Source organism: Opisthorchis viverrini, assembly GCF_000715545.1.
Source record: "Opisthorchis viverrini unplaced genomic scaffold opera_v5_234, whole genome shotgun sequence".
NCBI classification, from domain to species: domain Eukaryota; kingdom Metazoa; phylum Platyhelminthes; class Trematoda; order Opisthorchiida; family Opisthorchiidae; genus Opisthorchis; species Opisthorchis viverrini.
This window is the reverse complement of record NW_008751892.1, coordinates 330,516-352,030: the sequence shown is the minus strand read 5'-3', so window position 1 is coordinate 352,030 and position 21,515 is coordinate 330,516. Positions and strand designations below refer to the sequence as shown.

The 21,515-nt window shown below is 41.5% G+C and overlaps 1 protein-coding gene across 1 annotated transcript; it reads left to right on the top strand.

Moving 5' to 3' along the window:
- Positions 1-8,500: 8,500 nt before the first annotated feature.
- Positions 8,501-12,801, top strand: T265_08770 (hypothetical protein; the record flags this gene model as incomplete). The annotated part of the gene is made up of 2 exons (XM_009174662.1): positions 8,501-9,254; positions 12,371-12,801. 2 exons carry the CDS (start codon positions 8,501-8,503, stop codon positions 12,799-12,801), a joined length of 1,185 nt encoding a protein of 394 aa, XP_009172926.1.
- Positions 12,802-21,515: the final 8,714 nt, after the last annotated feature.

The following is a 21,515-nucleotide window of genomic DNA, read 5'->3' as shown; positions in this document are numbered from 1 at the left end:
AGCAACCGTTATTCTCCTAGAGAGCATTTTATGGGTTNACTCATCGTCACAGTCGCATACTTACTTGCCTTCTTTCATATTATGCACTCGACATATGAAAATCTAAAAATCTCTTACTATCATCAGAATATTAACCACCTGTTAAGGAGCGAAAAGGGACATTCCCAAAGTCATATGGGCTTGCCCATAAGGTCCTCACCAAGCATAACACCAAACGAACTTTTTTGAACTGAACTGTGAGATCTAGGAACAATGTGTCCTTCAATGTTAAAATGAGATGACTACTGGCAAATTATTGGATCACGACCGGGCTCTGTTCACACGCCGACTTGAATTGACTTGCTAGTTCGAATGTATCCAAAAAAACGACTTGCAAATATTTCGACTACTTTATTCCAATCTGGAGGCTCAGAGGATTACTTCCACTGACACCCAACTGTTCGGAACATTATCCGGTTTATTTGTCTTTTATTGGAGCACTGAGGTCACAAATTTTGCGGTTTTATGGACGTGCTATTCAATTGCTTTTCGGATCCCAGCATTATCCGTTTCATTCACAAATAGTCCTGGTTTAGATAGAGGTGATTTATCACGTCAAACAAGGAGCCCATATGGGTCGAAAAATGTGTATTCGGGAGCCAAGTAAGCCTTAAAGGAATATTTTCTTCCAGCTTATATTTCAAGGAAGCAAGCATCTGGCCACTAGTGCACTGCCGACGGACAAACTTTGTGTAATGAGAGACAATACTAGGTTATGTGACACATGAAAACGACTCGGCACTTTACATGGCTGTGTGAAATCACTGACTCGGTTGTGAGAGAGTTTTAGACCAGGCGGAGTCGTGGGATTGTGAAACCTAGTTACCATAGTTTGCGCTGCTTGAACGGTCTTCCTTCCAGCTTGGCAACAAGGTCCTTTCGCAGGTCCCCAAGCGTGCACTTCACAACAAATGATAAAACAGTTGGTGTTAGTGTTCGAGCATGTCGACTCAATACTATGAAGCGTCTGATTGTTGGAGGCCTTGAAAAAATATTGAAAATCAGATCACATTTTGACAGAATTCGCGCACACTCTGGAATGATTGAACTGATGTGGGTTCTCAGTCAAAAATCTTGCAGTGGGCGTTAGGTAGCGGAAATAAAGAGAATTGAAACGGAAAGCGTAACAGGAGCTCATCACTTAACTTGTGAGAGTTAAAAATATGTTGTAACTGACGAGGCAACCACAGCGTTTCATCTGTCCATATCTTTAGTATGCAACTTGACCACTTACGGTATGTGTGTGAACCTAAGATAACATGACGGTGCAGGACGGTCATTCAACAATATTCATTGTGTAAAAGTATGACAATCTTTGAGGTGATTTCAGATGAAAGGACTTATGAACTACTTCAGATGTTCATGAAAATGGCAAATTTTTCCTCAATGCACCAAAGTATACAGCCATAAATCTGGCAAAGCTGGATATATTCAGTAAAGCATTCCGCAGAATACAAAGGAATGTATTCCGAGAGCACGAAAACGCACTCAAGAGCCTTCGGCGTCATTATGTTTGATTCAGAATGGATGCTACTGGAACTATCAAATAAGCTGGCACTGAGGAAAATTCAGCTACAGATAAAGACGCCGTACAGTATGTTTTGTTCTGGATTGTCTGCTGCGTCTCATTTTAGCCGTCCTGATTAGATATCGACATTTTCATTCCAAGAAAGAGGAGTGTTTTGAGGACGAATAAGCCGGTTTGGTCTGTAAACAAGCGTAACCTTCTTAAAAACCAGTCGCACCCGCGTTACTAGGAACAATTAAGGACGGGTCAGCAGTGGATTCGGCGGGCAAAACAATGCATCTTTGTAAGATACTGTGCACCAGCAATTTGTTTTCATATCCTTCTTCACAGATCACTCATTGTTTTATCTCCTAACCGATATACTAAAGTATTTATCACGTTACTGGTTGCGGACCTGTGCAAGCTTTTCCGAATTCCATATCTATTGAGTAATATCTGCGAACGCACAATAGTTATAGGGAAATTTTCCACTGCAGGTTGTTAGACAGATGCATTCTAAGGCTTGCAAAAACAGTGTTGAGCAAGATTCTAACGCCTTCCTAATAATGTCACAAAAAGTATATTAGGACCGTTGCACATGAAAAATGAAGTCTGTTGGCAAAAATAAATATAAATACTAAGCAAATCACTAGGTTATACATCAATCATGCAAACACCCTGGCGGTGAACTGCCAATAAAAGTGGTTCACGTTCCCTGTCGTTTTACCTGATACACAGATACTCCCTCAGTCGCCAGTATGAATACGAAACATCTCCAATTAGACACAGCGTTTGATTGTAACAAAGTGGTGGTGATTAGCAAACACTTACTTACATGAGGCACAAAAGAAATAGTTCCTTTAACCCTAACCATGTCAGGGACGAGACCGATAACTTTTAACTGTCTTGAGTATGATCTCAGGATTATGTCAAACTATAGAGGGAAGCATACAATTCAGGGCAAGTCAAATTATTGAGATCGACTATGAAAAACCTGTATTTGACTCCTCTATATAACGTTCAGGGGAGCTGATGTCGGTGGACTGGTCCAAATTCTAAATCACCTCATCACCTTTGATTTAGGTCATCAGCCGGATTGTTCAAAGGTAATCTGGACAGACAGAATTCGATACACGTACTCATCATCTATTAAACGGCGTAGATAAGTGATAAGAGTGGAAAAGTTAAACGTTTTACAACCTTTGTTTGAAGTGATTTCGCTGCATCGTGTCAAGTCAAACAAAATATGAAGTACGAATATCACTTACAGCATCAACCTACAGACTCTGGCCCAATCGTCCCATAAACCCATCTGACTTATGGAGTATGTGGTAGCTTATGCAAGAGTCAGCCACTTTACAGTGCACCGTTTAGTGCAAATCGGGAGATGAGCAATCTGTAAACTGGGTACATGTGCCGCACGGTTGTCTCGGGCAGATGCCTGAGTGATGTGGCAGAGATAGGAAAATTTATAATTAAGACCCTGTGACTACGATATAATAAGGTTACAGAAAGGCGAGATACAGTTTTTCTTATCCGAGAAGGAAACTAGTGGCCTATTCTGGGAGTTTTTGTCTTCCAAGCGGGCAAATTACCAAAATAGTTTGACCAAATGAAATACTCGGTGATTCCCAGCGTCATCAGTTCCAGTATTCGAATGTCATGCGGTTTGACCTACACTCGTAATACGAACTCACTCCATTTCACTTCACATCTCGTGACCAACAGAAACAACAGGATGTTAAAATAAACAAACAGTAAACGGTAGGGCACGGCACAGTGGAGAAAATGCTGAGTAAATGTCCATATATCATACATATTAGCATTCATACTTGTCACACTTTCCACCAAAGAAACATAAGAGACTACGGTTCAAATCTTTCCTGTGTTGCTGGGTAATGTATCAAGAAATATAATCACGAAAACGTCTCCGAACTCTTATAACATGCGAAGCACATATATTCACACTGACTGATGAATTCGTACATAATAACTGTTACAACTATACTGACCGAGGAAGATTTCCTAAACATATACTTATCGAATAAACACACACGTTTCACTGGAAGCAGAGAAAAGGCCACAGCAAATATTTGCACCGTCATATAATATATTCCATCATATTATACCCGAATGATAACTCTTCGATCCTAAATTATTAATAGTGTTTCCCGGGGTTCCCGAAACCTGCTGTGTTTAATACTTTCCTAGAGCTACACTTCCGAAAATGACCTATCCAGTAGGGTATAAAACTATAATTTGGCCAGAATAATAGATATCTATCTAAACTACTGCGGTAGACTCAATGCAAATAATTTAAGGGTTAAATCACTCGGCTTGTTTGCGCAAGAAAGAGTAGACTGTCGAAATTTGATTGCTTATTATAACGCATCCCTTTGTTCCATCATGTTTCCTCTGTCACCCCTACGAACATGACAGATTTGCACGATTATTGTCAGTGAGTCCACTGCATGTTATAATCACTTTTCTTACTCCATCTGCCTAACGGATCGCCGTATAGTAATCCCTTCCATAAAGGGTTTGGATTTGATCTTTATGCCTTGTTATCAAATCATTACACAAGCAGTGACTCACTCATAATGTCTGAGTAAGGATAGTTTCCCGGCACCAGTAGGGCGTGCTTGTGTAAATTGTCACAGCAAATGACCTGTGCAAGCGGAGAGAATGAAACCGATAAAAAATAATACAACTTGTATTGAGGATGTGCATCCTGAATTCCTTAATATTGTTGCTACTTGTGAGTAGTCAAGAAATTGGCAGTCTCTGGCCGTCTGATCAATCGGTCGCAGCCCGATTTGCAAAGCCCGTACAATTCAAATGCTTCACGAGAGCAAACGTGGTTAAGTTGGCAGGTGAATACTGATTAAACATCGACTAACGCATCCGGCTATATCAGACCGATGGGCCAATCGGGACGGAGCTTGTAGTGGAATAATCTTCTTTACCTAAACCGCTCTCTCCTTGCAGAAATAAACAACAGAAAATAGGGTAGAACATAAGGTTGACGGAAACCCGGAGGCCGCGCCTACCTGATGAGCCCCAGGAGGGGCGAAACAGGTTGTGGGCTGTCGAAGAGTTTCCACCAGCCTTGTGAGTAGTTTCCTTCAAGAAAATAGGGTACATTCAACAGGACAACGCAGACACACCTGGGGACGGACAAAAGACACCGACATCCCGCTTGTCCGGACAGGTACCTTGCGGTCCGGGGTGCCGTGGAAGTCTGTACATCCGGCAAATCTCCAACTTCCGAGGACTTCCAGTTCATAAAAGTCATATTTCCTAGCTATAAAGTAGATGTGGGTTATTAGCAGATTTCTGCAAGACTATTTAAAACCGTTTTTACAGTGCACACTTTTCAAAGCAAATCAGTATGCTCACTTGACTAGCTGGCAGTTGGAAAGCCGAGGCTAGTGAACGCTCAACTGTGTTTCCATAAATTGTGCATGATGAGAAGGTTTCCGATTTCATAAATTCATTTATATTTCTGTTTGGAGGTCAAACTGATTAACGATTATTGGTTATAAATCTTTGTTGTAGTCAACGAACACAACTATATGAGTAGCATAATCAAAGCCTGAGACCTGAATATCTGAGACCACTGGGGGTTCCAGGGTGGCTAAGTACGCCTACTGAGCGGCACAAAAGTACAGCGCTAACGACAGCAGATATTGTTTTTTTCAAATTCTGGTGTCCACACTCAAGGCTGGGGACACCTCGCCATAGATATGTATACAAACATTTATCTTTTCAATGTTCCATTGTCAGATTAACTATTTTTGTCATCTAGCACCTATTTGTTCCGAGATTATTGATCCATGTAATCGAGCGTAAATCGAAATCTAATTGAACAACACTTTAGCGTATGCTGTACCAGAACGCACCTTGGTCACGGGTAGGCACTCGCAGTCTAGTTTTCAAAGCAAGCGTAACATTAAGTGATGAGCACTTCAAATTCTCATGTCTCATTACATTAAGTTTATACCTGACACGTTCTAGTAGCAAATAACACCCATCAGAAGAGAATGCGAAGCGCACCTTTCAACAAAAAGATGCGGTGAAGCATATTACTTTCTTCAGTAGCTGTTTTAGTGCAGTGAGTTTGAAGTGTCCTGCTAGCTTCGGAAAGTGAATTCCCGACATTGTGAAGATGATCAGCCTGAATTCTTCATTAAATTGCAATAAGCAGAATGAAGCAGATTTTGATGCGATCCTCAGAGGGTACGTGAACCATTCCTTAAGAGGTTTGCGCCACAATCGAACATCACATGGCAAGCTAACTGATAGCTAGCCCAAAAGTGTACCGTGCATTTCGGAGCTTTCTTTGACAGCCTAATTCAGCTGACAACTGTTAAACAGTCAGTTGTCTCCTATCGTGACCAGACAATGCTGCCAAACTAGTGTCACCCAAGCAGAGAGAGGACAATGGTTGTCAGACAGCTACACATTTTCAGCAGCAGCTTCAAGAGCGACTTGGTTTGTAGGAAGAAAGCATATATCTTTTAATCAAACTCTCATAACAAAAGGTTTTCACTCCACCACATTGTCCATCTTTGGAATGTGGATACCTTTCATCTTAACCGGGTTTTTCGTCAAGGTTTGTTCTCAGTGGATGCGATCCAACAATCTAAACCGAAACTGATTCAGAAAGTTTCCAAAGCACAACACATTCACAAACTCAGCTTAAATAAATTTTTTAGGTTGTGGCTTACTTTGGTTATCTATCATATAGGTTACACAATAATGCAGTTCTCTAGCTGTTATTTGGTGAACACGGTTTAAGAGTGCCATGCAGTTCAAAAGTAAAAAGGTTGCAAGCGGAGACAATATGAATGATTTACAACTTTGGTAACTTCCCGAAGCATTCGAACAATTATTTTACCATCACTCCGTTTCAGCATAATTCAGCAATTCAGGTGGCGGCTTAAAAGGCTCGTCATAAGGTAGAAACATGGTAGAAGACTCATTTAAATTATATAGGCACTTAGGTTTTGAAGTACGACGCAACTATAGGATCGCGGGAATGTAGAAATGTAGGCAAGGCTATAAGTTGTGTTGGAATATTGGTAGCTCGGGTGCTTCATTTGTGGTTAATCAGACGGCTGTCGACATGTTCACCAAGCTTGGCAACTGACTTTCAGACGTTACACCACTATTCGAGGAGGCTTCATCAGTTTACACTGATGCGCTTTGGCGTTGACGGTCTCCTCAAAATACAAAGCATCAAATAGGTGACGTATTGAGCTGTGAAATTTACCCCTACTCTCAGGTTATTTCTGGCTTTAATGGGCACTCACGCCGATGAAATACTGAGGAGCACTATACAGCCGTTTCACCTCATTTGGAATCATCATCAGCATATATTATGTATCACCAGAGTTTGGAACTAGTAACCACCTGGCTTATAGATAATGACTCAGCTCTCAGGCCCCGATCTGCTGATCAGTAGAGTGGCAAACTTGCATCTTTACAGAATATACTGCCACTCATCTTTCAGTCATGGAATTCACTTCAAATGGTCACGTGCTAACTAGCTCACTGAGTGAAGACCTGCCGTATGGAGGTTTGCTCTTCTCTACCTTCTGAGCAATTCGGAGATTGTTCACAGTGTGAAGAGATTTTGGAAGTTCCAGTGCAGGTTTTTGTTGATATTGAAGATGCTTCAACCAAAACATTTTAAATCGCAATCAATGAGACCGCAAGCCTCTTACTTCAAGAATATGTGGGTGAAGTTTGTTATAGCCGGTTTTTCAAAGATTCTGCTTCCATGGCATGATGGCAAGCTCCAGACGGCTATCGTGTTCTTCTGAATTACGATAGAGTGGTGCAAGGATTCATACCAAACTTCTGGTCAGATCGAGCGAAGTTTCTCACAAGCAAAGTAACCAAAGAACACCAGAAAACAAAAGTCTTCACGACGAAGTCCTTCTGTTCGTCAGTCATGTTGTAAGACCGGTTGAAGAATGTAGTATCATTCTTCGTCAAAGCGTGCAGAACTGTCATAAGCAAGCGACTCTCTTGGAATCCAGATTAACCTACCTCTTAAGCCAGCGTCACATGCAAATTAGTGTATTTCGCCGACAAACTCTGATACCTCAATATACTTCACGATGGAAAGTGAGCGAACATTATCCTGTATATTCTTATACCTATTCCAAAGATCATTCCAGCAACAACTCTCACATTGATATATATTTAGTTCGCTTGTCTGCCCAGGTTACCGTCACTGGATTTCTAGCTAACCTGATATCACAGTTAGAGGTCCAGGGAAATAAGTCGACCTGCTAGCTCCCAACACCTGTGCCAGGCAGTAAACTTTTACTCGTTTGCTCAACAGGCAGTGGTTCAAACATGTGTAAACACTGCATTGTAGATTAGAGCTTGAACAGGCTCTGCATAATTGCAAACTGTAAAATGGAGCTGGGATAACTTGAGGTTGTGAAATATGTAAATCAATTTAATTGGTACAGATTATTATTGGTGCACTTCTCTTGTTTATGCTCTTTTGTTAAATCGAATCAAGTCTTTGGATTGTTTTAGCGTGTTACAGTAATTTGCAATATTCGCATATCGTGAACTTTAATGAACATGCTTGATTGAAGCTGAAAACGCTCGTCTCCCTATAGCCGTAAAATACACAAGTAAATCCTGAAATTGCCACTTCAAACCTAAAAAATCTGTTGCCCGTATTAACTTTGTTCAGCCACTAACAAGAGAGTTAACAGAATCCCAAATCTATCTCAATTCGGTGAGGTGTCATTCATCCAGGAAATCATGGCGTAAATCATTGGCTCAGCTCAGCAAGCCAATGAATTCCAAAGGTCTTGTTGATGCTTACACAACGCACATACCTGAGAGGCGGGTCTGAAGTGGAATAAACATGCCATTGCATCTTAAGAGTCGCTTGTTCCAGTGTATGACTGTACACTAGTCAACATGAGTAAGGACGTGCAAATCAACCCTTATATCAATTACCCTGTTGACAAAAAGTCAAAACAGATTGTCAACAAGGAGATCGCAGTCGCCCAGCTTGGAAAAACAAAACTCAAAGGCGCCGAAGCATTCAGCGAAGCAACGGCCAATAATCTACTGGAAAAACACTTGAAGAAGAAAGGAAAACCCGCTCCTGTCTACTTTCTAGTGGATCGAATACGTTTCAAGAAAAAGGGGAATCATGAATATCTAAGTTACAGAGAAATACAAAATTTTCACAAATTCGAACACTACCCTAACTTGTTCATGCTCTTCGTGGCTGAAGAGAAAAAAGGCAAAAGATCTTATGAAACCTACGCCTGTAACAACACGTCCGATGTACAAGCGATTCGCGACATGATTAATGCTGCACACAACGATCCAAAAAAGTTGCTGCAAGATGTTGGGCTAACCAGAATGCTTTCTCTATCGTCATCGTCAAGCTCAGAATACTATATTGACAGCCATCCACAAAGCAGACCGTCATCACGTCATAGATCCACTCCGTATGTTCAGCAAGAGCCAATGGAATATGTATACTTGATGGAGCCGGAACAACCGATTGTCTATCAGAAAACATACACGCGACCACAAAGTACGGCTTCCAGAGGCTCTGTTGCCCCACCTGGGGACGTCACATATTTGAGGTCAGATAATATAAACGGACCACAGATAATGGACCGAGGACCTGTGTATATGTACGTATCTCGCTCTAAAAGTGCGTACAAAGAAAACGATACTCCCGAGTACTATCGGAAAACTTATTACTGATGCAACAATGGGTAGGTGGTGTACGACTGAACTGAAATGTGTAGTCATTAGTTCAAACAACTTTTAGCTGAATTAACATGTGTCAAACAAACCTAATACCAAGCTGGATCTACCTGCAGTTGAAAAGTCTACAGGCACCTGAACGTGGAAAAAAACATTTGTTCTATTCCATTTCTTATAGGTGATCCCGTCTGCTGACTGAACGTCTGATTCCAGCTGAGAATGAATCTTGCTGATTCGTACCTTTTACCTTCAATATACGTTACGTTTGTAAAACAAATAAAATGTCGTTCATCTATTGGTTCTTATTTTTAATAGTCTAAAACTAATGCATGACGAATGAGCTGAGACTCAATAAAGTGATAGTTGCTCACTGTTTGTTTTTTTAAGAAGTGTATCTACAACTACCCAACCTTCAGATCACTCAAATTACATATACTCGGTTAAACTACCAACGTATTTAACATTGCGTTTATTTACTAAAACACATACCATTTGCTAACTCTAATCCTAATGAATTCTACAAGACAAATCGTGATTTAAATGACATGTGGGAAAATACCCTCAAGTCTTCCTAATAGATCAGTGACTGGCGTAACTCTCACCATCATCTTTATGTCATAATCGCATTTCTAAAAACTTGTAAGTCTTCAGGTAGAACCAAGAGTTGCGTACTCCATTGCAGCAACTAGTCACTTTCGTTCCTTCTCCTATTCACACTCTGAGAAAGCTTAATTTGTATAGAGAAATGCAGTTGATCACTTACATACTGTCGAACTGGTGGAAATTGAGTTAAGTCTTCAAGTTAAACGCAAGGGTCCCATAACTTATATTTTAATTGAGATGGCAGCACTAATTTCCAGCACTAATTTCCAACCTGAAGTCACCTTTCAACTTTGTGAAGAGCGCTTCTTTTACGCATTGGTTTCGACGACCACTCTAGACCAATTCTTTTAGTCAGTGCGAAGAAGACAGAGGAACAAGTAACGAGCCAGAGACATTGAAAAATTCCATGGAACTAGACCGTATACTGGGCAGTATAGTGTAAATGACAAGATTTTGGTAACAGACCTCTAAGTATAAACTGGTACTTTCTCCAAAATAATTGTTGCTTTGAAGTGGTAAGCTGTTGTGAACAACGGTTCTAGGGACTCCATAAAAAGTGGATAAAGCAAGAATGAGGAAATCCGAGGAAATCCCCTTTAAGAGGGCTTTGACTCACTCTCAGCTTTACTTGACCTTAAGACACCTTAAACACCTACATCCCGGCCAATGGTTTCTATTTACAACTGGTTTGCTCTTACCTACCCGGAAGTAGCCATACCGCACATAGCGCAATGTGATTAAAATAGTTTGTGCAGTCGTTAGATGAGCATGCTAAAATGCCGCGCATCATCAGACACCCCTCTGGAGGTATCTTTTCATGCAGACACCACCAATCACAATAATGTATCAAACACACGGCGCATTAGAAAAGTGAGTGTCGCGTTCACAACGGACTTGATATCATCCCATAATGATGTCTGCTGCTGCTCAGAGTATCAGAATCTATTCGGCGCGGTTATCTAAAACAAAAGAAATTCTATAGAACGGTGGGGGTAAGCAGGTATCTCTACCAATTTCCCTTGGGATATTTTGATAAAAATATTACCCACAGCTTGAGAACGCTTAAAAATTGCTATGCTGATTCACCTACACGTCCGTTTCCGTCACTGAGCATTTTCCTATCGTTTTTAAAGAATCGTTCGCCAATTCGGGGTTGTTTTATTTGCTCTTTGATGATTTGCTTTCATAGACTACCAAATGAACTAAAAGCCGGTCATATTTTACACTTTTTGAAGACCTGTGTTTGAACTCTGAGAGCAAACGTCATAATGAAGAACAAAGAGCCTTTCCATTGACTAGTGTCCCCACTGTAACAGTTTGATGTTTAACCTCAGTAACTCAGCAAAATAGCGGAAAATAACAACCTTGCCGCATACTCATTGCATTTAAATTTTGGACTCTTCAGAACGAAAATAGAAGCCAGCCCAACACACCAAATTTATTAGCGGCATCAACGAATGCATGAAGGTAGAAAATGAATCCATACACTAAGTTGACGAAAATGCTAGTGGACGTGTAAACCGCGCTTGGTCACCAAGCTAATGCAGCCTGGATCATAAGAAGCTACTAGTATCCTTATACAAACTGAATCCTTAGGCCTAGAAAGACAATGTAGGCATTTTTGTACATTAGGCTAATGGCTAGACGGGGTGAGAACCAAGGTATCACGGTTTCAAAAGATTACTCTATCTTTAGGCTGACGAACATTACACCTGCTCGGAATACACATATGTCAAAGTAAAGCTCTCACCTCCTAAATTGTTGCCGCTGATATAATTCCGTTCCTTGTAAACCAACTAAATTCCCCAGGCACTTCGTATTTGACATCACTGAGTTCGTATTTTCATAGTCCATAGGTGATATCATATACGTTGAATAGTTGCTGGAGAATTCCGAAGGTTTGTTGCAATTATAACCACTCAAAAGCCATTTTCAGGTATTTTTGTAAGAATAACCAAACTGCTTATCTAATAAATTAAAGAACTGAGGCAGCAGAATACTGCAGGTCTTGGCCTATTATATTTGAACTTCCTTGAACCCGATCATGGCTGAAGTTTATAACTGCTAAACAAACATCTTGGGGTAGTGCATCCATTAGCTATTGCAGTGCACAAAACTTTTATCCCCAAAGTTGTGCTGGGTCATAAGTGTAAGCAAGTTAGTAATAAATCCTGGGCTAATACAAGTCACTGGTTCACCATTGCAACCCAATCACTTATGTTGATGTTTTGAATAAGAACTTGGAAGGCTTACATATTTTGTGCAGATTTAAACAAATCCTCTTGAAGTGAGAAACTTCTGCTTTGTGTATGATAGCGCGAAACTAATTATGACTAACAAATATCATTATATTAATTATCCAGTGGACGAAACTTACAAATAGGTGGTGATCAGGGATGTTCAGATCGCTCCGATTAGATGTGCTAAACTGAAAATATCTGAGCCGTTGTTAGGCAGGAATCCACGCGGATCCCACTATACCGCACGTCTTTAGGCGCTGCTACGGCCGAGAAGCCTGGCCCGCTCGAGGTTGGCCCAAAATTCGGGACGCTTGCCGGTCCGGCATCAAGACGAGATCTGATTGGTCAAAAATCTGGACCCAACAGCCAATCATGACCCAGTATTGGCCGAATGCCGGTTGCCAATGGAGCTCCAGAACGCGTCAGAAATTCCAGAAAGATATAGCCGCTTACGCTATATATACCAAGCGCTGTACAACTGTTCCTGAGTTCGTTTTGGGCGTTAATAGAACTGTTGCACCTTTGGTGTTTGTTTTTGACGTGAACGCCAGCTTGGGAGGCTCAGACCGAGAACTAAGCCGAGGAAAATACCGTTACAACAGCCGTACAAGGAAGCCACGGCATATAGTATTTTACAAGAACACATGAAGAAGATGAAGGAGCACAAACTCGCACCGGTTCCGTTTTTGGTAGGCCAAATTCCGGAGGTATCCAAATATGTTCATGCTGTTTGTGGTCGCAGAAAATGGCAAACAAAGCTATGGAAGCTACGCTTGTACTAATCTTCGGGATGTCTTTTCCGTTCGATATATGATGAATGAAGCACAAAACGATCCTAAGTGATTAGTAGGAACGGTTGATGCACCCAGACAGCTTTCTATCACCGAATCGTCTTCCAATTCTGAGTATACCACTAAAACCCAAGATTCCAAAACAATCACAACACATCCCGAATCTACTCAGTACATTGAGCGGGAACCTATCCAATACTTTTATATGGTGGAAGAAGAACCTCAAGATGTCTACCAGGTCTATCAGCCAAATGTTATGACTAGGACATCTCTAGGTTCCGCACAAATGACAGATTTAAAGCTTCACAATTCAAAAGGATCATATTTTACGGATCAGAGACCTGTTTACATGTATGTTTCTCGCTTGAAACAAAGTCACAACACGGATGGCCATTTGGCAGATTAGACTCACCGAACTTATTATTGAGCGAGATTCCATGGGTGTGCTTTTAAACTGGATTTGAGTGTAACATGCCTCGCCTAACTGTGATCGGCGACTAAATTGTTTCACATTTTGTTGGTTTTGTTTCGTTGTCTCCTCAATAGTTCCAATGAGTAAAAGGCATCGTTTTACTCTTTTTAAAAAAGTTTATTTTGCATTATTTTCCTCTGTAAATTAAATATTCTTTCAAGCTAATTGTCGTTGTCAGTCATACAAGGACGTTTTTTAAATGGTACGCTTTTTAAACTATCTTTAACTATCTCTGGAGAAAACCCATTTAACTCAAGCCTAACAACGTATTTTCTGGTTTACTACAACTAACAAAAAGTTTTCCCGCATGCACCCGTTCACTGCCATGTACGTTCCACTTTGTCGGACATTTATGGATTTGTTTATAATTGTATACACCTACAACTCTGGTCGTTTGCTTGTTCATTGAGCTAGGCAATTTGGTTGCAAACGTTTCATCACCGATCGAGGTGAGATCATCAGTGTGTTATTGGGGAGCGTAGCGGTGCGTAGCGTTGGTGCACTGAGTAGTGTTTCGTGTGTGTTAATGCACCTGCTGCTAGCCGGGAATGACCTTTGCTCGCGATTAGTATTTCGGTCGGGCAGTTCCATTAGTTGCTCCGTTATCATGTGTCCTCATTCACCGATGCCCACTTGACCTGTGAGCTTAGCATCCCCTGCCGTCGTAATCTGTTCGATGTTGGAGTGACCTGTGTCCTTTTGAGTCCTGGCTTGTGACCTTTATTGATTTGACTCCAAGGAGTTCCTTGTTTCTTTGTGAATCCAATATTTGGTCCTCCTTGAGTCTTCTACCTACCTACCTAGTTCTGAACCTCAAATTGTCTCAGCAATGAGGATAAACAGCTAATTTACATATCTGACAATTACTTTATGTTCAAATAGGACCCACAAACATTCGACCACGTCACTGACCTCACCCGGTGAAAAGGACCAGTCATAGTTGATGGATCATTGGCGTATCCCAGGATAAGTCAAATTAAGTTGGTTCTCAAAACTCCATTCATTGCTATGGATCTATCAGAATAGAGCACTTTCTGTAGGTCAATTCCGATCTGGTTTTTTGATGAATTCATTTCAGAAATCTAACTGCATATGTCTGTCTTTGACATCATGGTTTGAGACGTCGGAGTTTCCGCTCACATCACTCAAGCGCGAACATGTTCACCTGTTCAGACGTAAAATTTCTGATGAGACAAGCGTGCGCTGATGGAATAGTGGTAACAGGCGATACCCATCTGAAACTCTTACCAATAATCTTCCAAACGTATTGCAGGGATTTCTGATGGGGTATCTGTATATGCGTGAACCCTGTATTAACGGTCAGAGTCACTGCGCTACTATAAAATGGGCTGCAGTTTTTGATAATACATCGCGGTTAGGGATAACAATAATTATGGCTACAACAATAGTGCTGATGTTTACGTTAATTCTTCCGCTGTGATACTTTTTGGTTGCAGCTCGACGAAAATCCAAGTGGTGATATAAAGCTAGTTGCCCGAATCTCGAACCGTGGATGCTGTGGTCAGTCATGAGAGGAATTCGGCTGCCGAAATATCTGACTGTCCGCTAACCAGCTTAGCGTAATATCAAACAGAGACCGCCTGGTGTATGCACACAATTTAGTATATTGTATGTTTGCGTCACACGTTTACTTAGCACCATCCTACAGTTATTAATTCATAGGACGCCGAGTAATTTGCAGGCTAGGAAGTCCAAGTAATCTCCGATGTACCTCATACGAAGTTCTTTCTAATAGGTGTGTGAACTTGTGCACAGAAACGCGAATGTTGATATAATTAGGCTGTAAACTGACGTTAAAATGCATAAAAGAAGATTGCGCATCTTTGTCCACCAGAAGCATGATAAAGTCCAAAATGTCGCAGTATTAGTTGGTATTCTGGATTCACAGGGGGTAGCAAATCCACACGATGTGAACAGTACTTTTTGGATAGCAGCCAGGCCAACACTTCCAACAGTGTGCTGGTAATTACCATCTGACCATGGTGGAACGCTACTGCTTCAGCTGCCGAGGAATACACAGAAAAAGCAAGTTGATGATCTATGGAGAAAACGTCTGAGCAATAACTGGCATGAAGAGTCTAAAACCACCTGAATGAAATGGCCATTCCTATATAAGCTCCTCGTGTATTTAAAGGGGCTGGCCAAGAAGGGACTATGATAATCACAAGAGATATCAGTATGTTGTTGCACAACATATAATACCAGCACTTAACGTAATAATATAATAATAACCTGCTCCCCCTCAGTTTCATTGCGATCCAATTATAGCGGAATTGTTCTACAACTATTCTTATTCAGGTGAATGCTGGGTGGGAACTATACTTCTTAGTAAAGGGACAGGTAACCTTGTTTCCCCTTCCGTCTTCTGTGGTAGACAGCAAATCATTCCGAAATGCTACTGAATAATGGTTTGCATTAACTGTGTCAATCATGACCTCAACGTACACTACTATTACCATGGGTCAAGTGTGGTTTTCCGAATGCTAAAATGTTTTCTAATTCTTCCCCTCAGAGATGTAAATATACAGTGAGTGAGGGAACGTTCTTCCTACCGGATTTTAGCACACATAGCAATCCCCAGTCTTGGCTGCAGCTATATTGCTATCACTAAAATTAGATAGGACCGTACAAACCCATTCCGCTCCCACAGAGGGCAGTGTAGTATGGTGGAATCCTTCTCGCAATGAGACATCTCCTGCCCGAAATACGTGAATATCTAACATAATCCCTTCGCATATCTAGTGTAACCCAATTGATATCTACATAACAAGGGGTCGATATCCAGTACACGCCAATTTATTGTTTCAGTAACCAGAAATAACTTGGTGCTGTTGCCCTCACCCGCCGCCGTCATTTTAAAGTGACCGTGTCGATCTCCATTCCAGAAAAACATTTGTTAATATATGGATAAGTGTATAAGTGTATAGTGGATAAGTGGATAATTGAATTTCCAACATGCTGTTGTATCACCAGACACCGAATAAAAGAAAAACAGAAATAATGATCTCAATAATTTCGAAGATTGTTGTCCGCTCCAAAACCCCAACTCTCCTTCGGTTTCATTTAGGGACGTGCGAGATTCTCCTGCATGCCCAAACGAAATGAAAATATACTGACTCCCTGTTGAGGCGTTGATTTAACCTCAAATTGGACTAGTCATTTGCTGCATCCAGAATATTCGTAGTCATGGGATCTTTTCGATGTTTACCTCAACGTTTTTCTTTCCTTTCTCGCATCGCTTTATGTGTCAGAAAGTCGTTATCGCACAAATTCCTGGCCTTCATTCCAGGTTTTATCTGGCCACGTTGAATAGTGCAAACGAGATGACTGTACTCGTTTTCAGCTTCAGTAAAAACTTTTGATTGCACAGACGCAATGCAGTTTATCAAAATCTGTCAAATCCTTACTCGTCAGAGAAATTAACAAAGAATTGTAGTTAGTTATAAAAATCGGCCAATTAAACCGGAATTCAAAACTGAGATGTAGTCCAATAAAACTAGACAGTCTAACGCATACGCAATGTAATGCAACCTCTGCAGCCCATAGTTTGGTCCTCTGTGTTCTGGAACACCGGTTGTTTGGACTATCACCATATCACACAATAATCAGGCCGGGGAGAGTTGGAGCAATTCATGTCAAACAGTATCCAGCGTGCCTCATGAAGACCGCTCTTTCAGTGTTCTTCCAGAACCACAAACAGTAATTGGTGGGTGGGGTAAACTAAACCTGCCACGGAAGTAGGTGCGGTCAAGCTACGTCATCGAAAGGAACGTGCATAAAAAACGGAACATTTTCCCAAATAGCGAACGGTAGGAGGAGGGCTGCATGAACAAGAGCACTATGGGTGCAAATTTGGCAAACTGCGCAACCATCTACAATTCCAAGAGCTTTTTACATTTCTGTTAGGCGAAATGCGATAGAATGCAACTAGTTGATGCACTTGATCTGCACTTGAGTTCCGTATCGATCGAATGGAAAATTTCGCACTCCTGTGCGTAGTCTTCTGGCTGCCTGTCATGCTCGCACATAGGATCTCCTTGCGAATGCCATTCACTTGGAATTCCGCCCACTTGGTAATGGAAAATGGGGAAGTAGGGATTTGAGAAGGAGATAGCACTTTGAAGCAAACAATTCCAACTTGTTTGGTCCCTGTAAAGCTACTCAGAGAAAGCCAGAATAGCGCACGGTTGATTACCATTTGCAGGGAATTGTGGTAACCATTGACACAAAGCTCAGATTGAAGCGAGAAAGGAGTTGTTCATCAGATTTTTAGATAGCTCTAAAAAATTTTTTTGGCGCACAACTTTATTTTTATTGATTGCGGATATCCGTGTTTGTAGAAATTACTTCAGTTCAAGAGAAAAGATCAGACACATCAGCTCTGGAAGTGTAATCCCATTTAATACTTAGCAAAAACGGCTGATGGCTGTGTGCACACACTCATAAAAATATCCTTCCGTCGATAAACCACAACGAACACATACGACCTGTGTAATCCACTTGATCATATCTGAGGCTAAAGAAATCACAGTTGCCAAGATTGCTTCGTCGCTGTCCGGTACAGTGAGAAATTTGTTGCCTTGGGACAGAAAGTCATGATCAACGAACTCTCAATGTAAATAAAGCTGCCGCATATTTCACACTGAGATGAGCATCATCACAGTAAACTTGCCTTAACATGTGAAGTTGCGACTAATCGATATGATCGTGTGACCATTTTCACAGGCTTTTGCTTATCTAAATGCCAAAATTAGGTGGGAAACATTAAATAACGGTACAAAGTGGCACTCCTAACAGCGTTAATTCGGGTTTAATTTCACACCTATGTTTATGAAATGTATAGGTTTTAATTTTGAGGTAACTTATAATAGTGGACGACAACAAGGCCCTAAAACAATCTCCGCATTACTCACATTGTGTTGGGTGTGGTGTCACTTTCAGAGTCCAGCTTTGTGGACAGCTTCGTTACATGTCGTTTCCAAGAGAACTAGAATGAAGAAACAAGTGAAGATGGCAAGATCTCTTTTAGAAGATAGTTAACTCAACAATACACGCAGTCTTAAGGTTTCTGATACAGAACTTTGAGTCATGTGTGGATTTGACGGTCCAAATATCAGAAGGACTAGGTTCGAAAGTCTCCAGCACCATTTACACAAAATGGGCAAAATTATGGAACGAACCCCGAGTGTCGCAAATGCTCAAGTCTGTCGCTGACCCGCACAATGCGGTGTCAAGGACCGCACAGAACAAAGCGGCGAGCCGTGCGGTTTGGGGTTGTCTTTCCAGCAGCCAGTTTCGTGGTTCTGATTGGTGGGGGGATCACACAGAGCTCACGGCAGAACCAGGGAAGGCTCAGCGGATGAAGTGCGAACATGCATGGGTGATTAGTTTAGCGACGCAGATGAACACGCATACGCATGGTGATATACTGGTGTCGGACGGGGTGACCCTTGCGGCAAGGTGAATGGCGGGTACGGATAAACGAAACAAGTGGAGATCAAAAGTACATGGACCTAGTAAGCATATAGATGGGGGAATCACCATGTAGTTCTTTTAGATTCCAAATGCTGCGTATTACGTGCACATAATGTACTGCGTACTCACATGGTAATGTAACATCTAACCTTATTCTCAGACATACCGGCGTGCTGAGTTTCCATCGCTTGGAATTGTTTTCTGGGCATGGGCTCATACGTCACAACAAGGATTCAAAAGACAGATTCAATACACTCAGCTGAGTCTCCCGTGGGAACCAAACTGGTACGCAAATGAGCTTATCTGCCGATAATATGAAACCTTCCCTTGGCGAGTCAAGACATAACAAAAGATAGCTAATTATGAACGTTGTTCTTTTTTGAACAACAGAATTAGCACCTCAGACATAGCTGGGCTGCTCAACTTTTACACACTGAGTACTCCTGTGGCAGCTCTGCTAGAATAACCTCAGGTAACCCACCTGCTAACAACCACCGACAACGTAAATGGCCTTATTCGAATCACCAAATCCATCCATTAGAAATACCATACCATAACACGATCAGTTTGAGAACAAGTGATCCAGTTAGGTGAACGAAGGTCAGCCGGGGGAACCAAAATCTTTACTTGAAAGAAACTCGGTAATCATTGTTTTTCTTCGAGTATTAAAGAGCTTAACCACCGAAGAGTGCTAGTTGGATCCTACTCATGGCAAAATCAGCGTGCAATTCGCCTGTTACTTACGATCCTGGTCTCAGCTTGCTCAACAGGTATCTGCTTTGTGCGCCGTGAACAGTATCCGTGGTACTCACTGTGGATGCGTTGTACAAAGCCGAAACGTAAAAATCAAGTCACCTTGTCGTCTGTATCCAATATTCACCAGCTGCACTTAACATCTCTGGATTATCGCGAGAATGAGCTTTTCTGCAGTACATCACTACCGAAGAGGACAGACTGTGTTGACTTAAGTGGCCCAGATCGGCCAGTCATCAGGCATTGGTGCCAGTCATGACAATGAGGCAGGTTATATTTCCCTTATGGCAAGTACACAAACAATCATGTGAGTTCGGGGCGATGTATTTAGTCAAAACCATGCTGGTATAAACAACGCGCTCACATGCTGAGAAAGTTTTTGCTAGTGCGTGCAATATTTTAGAGATGGCTGGTCTCAAATCCGATACGAGCCTGTAGAAATTCAAAAGTAGCTGGACTCCAGATAGAAATGCTCTAGGCGATGGGCAAACCTTCGGGTTTCATTACAGACTCTGAAGACCTCTTGAGAAAACTTACTATGGCACCGCCCTCCAATATCCAGCCGGATATTTTGATTGCATGACCAAGCATCCTAAGAATTTTGTTGATGCATCTGGATAATACATATGGAGTATGGTTGTTGGTCTGTTCGCCGAGCTTGGCAGCTGGATTGCAAACGTTTCATCACTAATCGAGGTGACATCCCTGAACTGACGACGTCACCTCGATTGGTGATTAAACGTTTGCAATCCAACAGCCAAGCTCGGCGAACAGACCAGCAACCAGACAGCGCACCTGAGCTACCCACATTACACCATATTGCTAGCATATGGAATATGTATTCGATATGTTTGGTCAACCAACACCCAATCTAAGTTCAAAAACCATGGCAGCTACTTGCTTTTGTAGAGTATTCTTCTGTGTTCTCTACTGACTGAGCACTTCGGAAGTACCTGAAAGGTTATAATTTAGCACCTAATTTACTTTTACCACCTTACAATGCGTTTAAAGTTCCCATTTTTCCAATCTAATCGAGGCGTATAAATATTGTTGTCTGCAGCCGACACCAATTTACTTGCGACAGTAGTTTCTTTTACCACCTTACAATGCGTTTAAAGTTCCCATTTTTCCAATCTAATCGAGGCGTATAAATATTGTTGTCTGCAGCCGACACCAATTTACTTGCGAACAGTAGTTTCTTTGAACGCATGCATCTGGTTGAAAGAAGAAATGGCTTTTGCAGAGCTGAACGATAGCCAATGGATTCAATTTAAGTTTCGGTGAATAAGAATAACAGATGAACAGTCAGAGAGCTGTTCAGTAACCACCTATTCGCGATACATGGCATACATTAGGTGTTAGGGATATCGTCCGAACAATCTAACCAATGTTCAGTTGAGGCGTCCTTTGTTTAAATGACCACAGATCCCCGTAAGAGATGTAACGAATGCCAAGCTGTGAGCCTGAAATTTGGTTAGCTGTGTTCAAAAATACGTCAGGGAGAAGCTCATCCATTACAAAACTTCCGTCCTCGTTCTGACGCACTTGGCAAGGATCCCATTTAGCCCGCTAGCCTTAATTTTGGTGACCTGACCACGTCCTCTAGAGCCCATACCTGTTCAAAAAAACGGCATGATAATCTGTTGATAGTTTAAGTTTTAACAGAAGGCATCGCTGTGCCAGCTTCTCCTTATCAGCAAAGTCCCTTTTCATCCTCTTCCTGAGGAAGGTAAAAGTACCCGTAGATAAAGTAACAGTGGATATTTTCTCCTGACTTAACAGTATCCGTGCCAAAAAACACAGATTGTCGTTCGAATTATGTAGTTAATTATAATTTTTCTGCGTTTTAG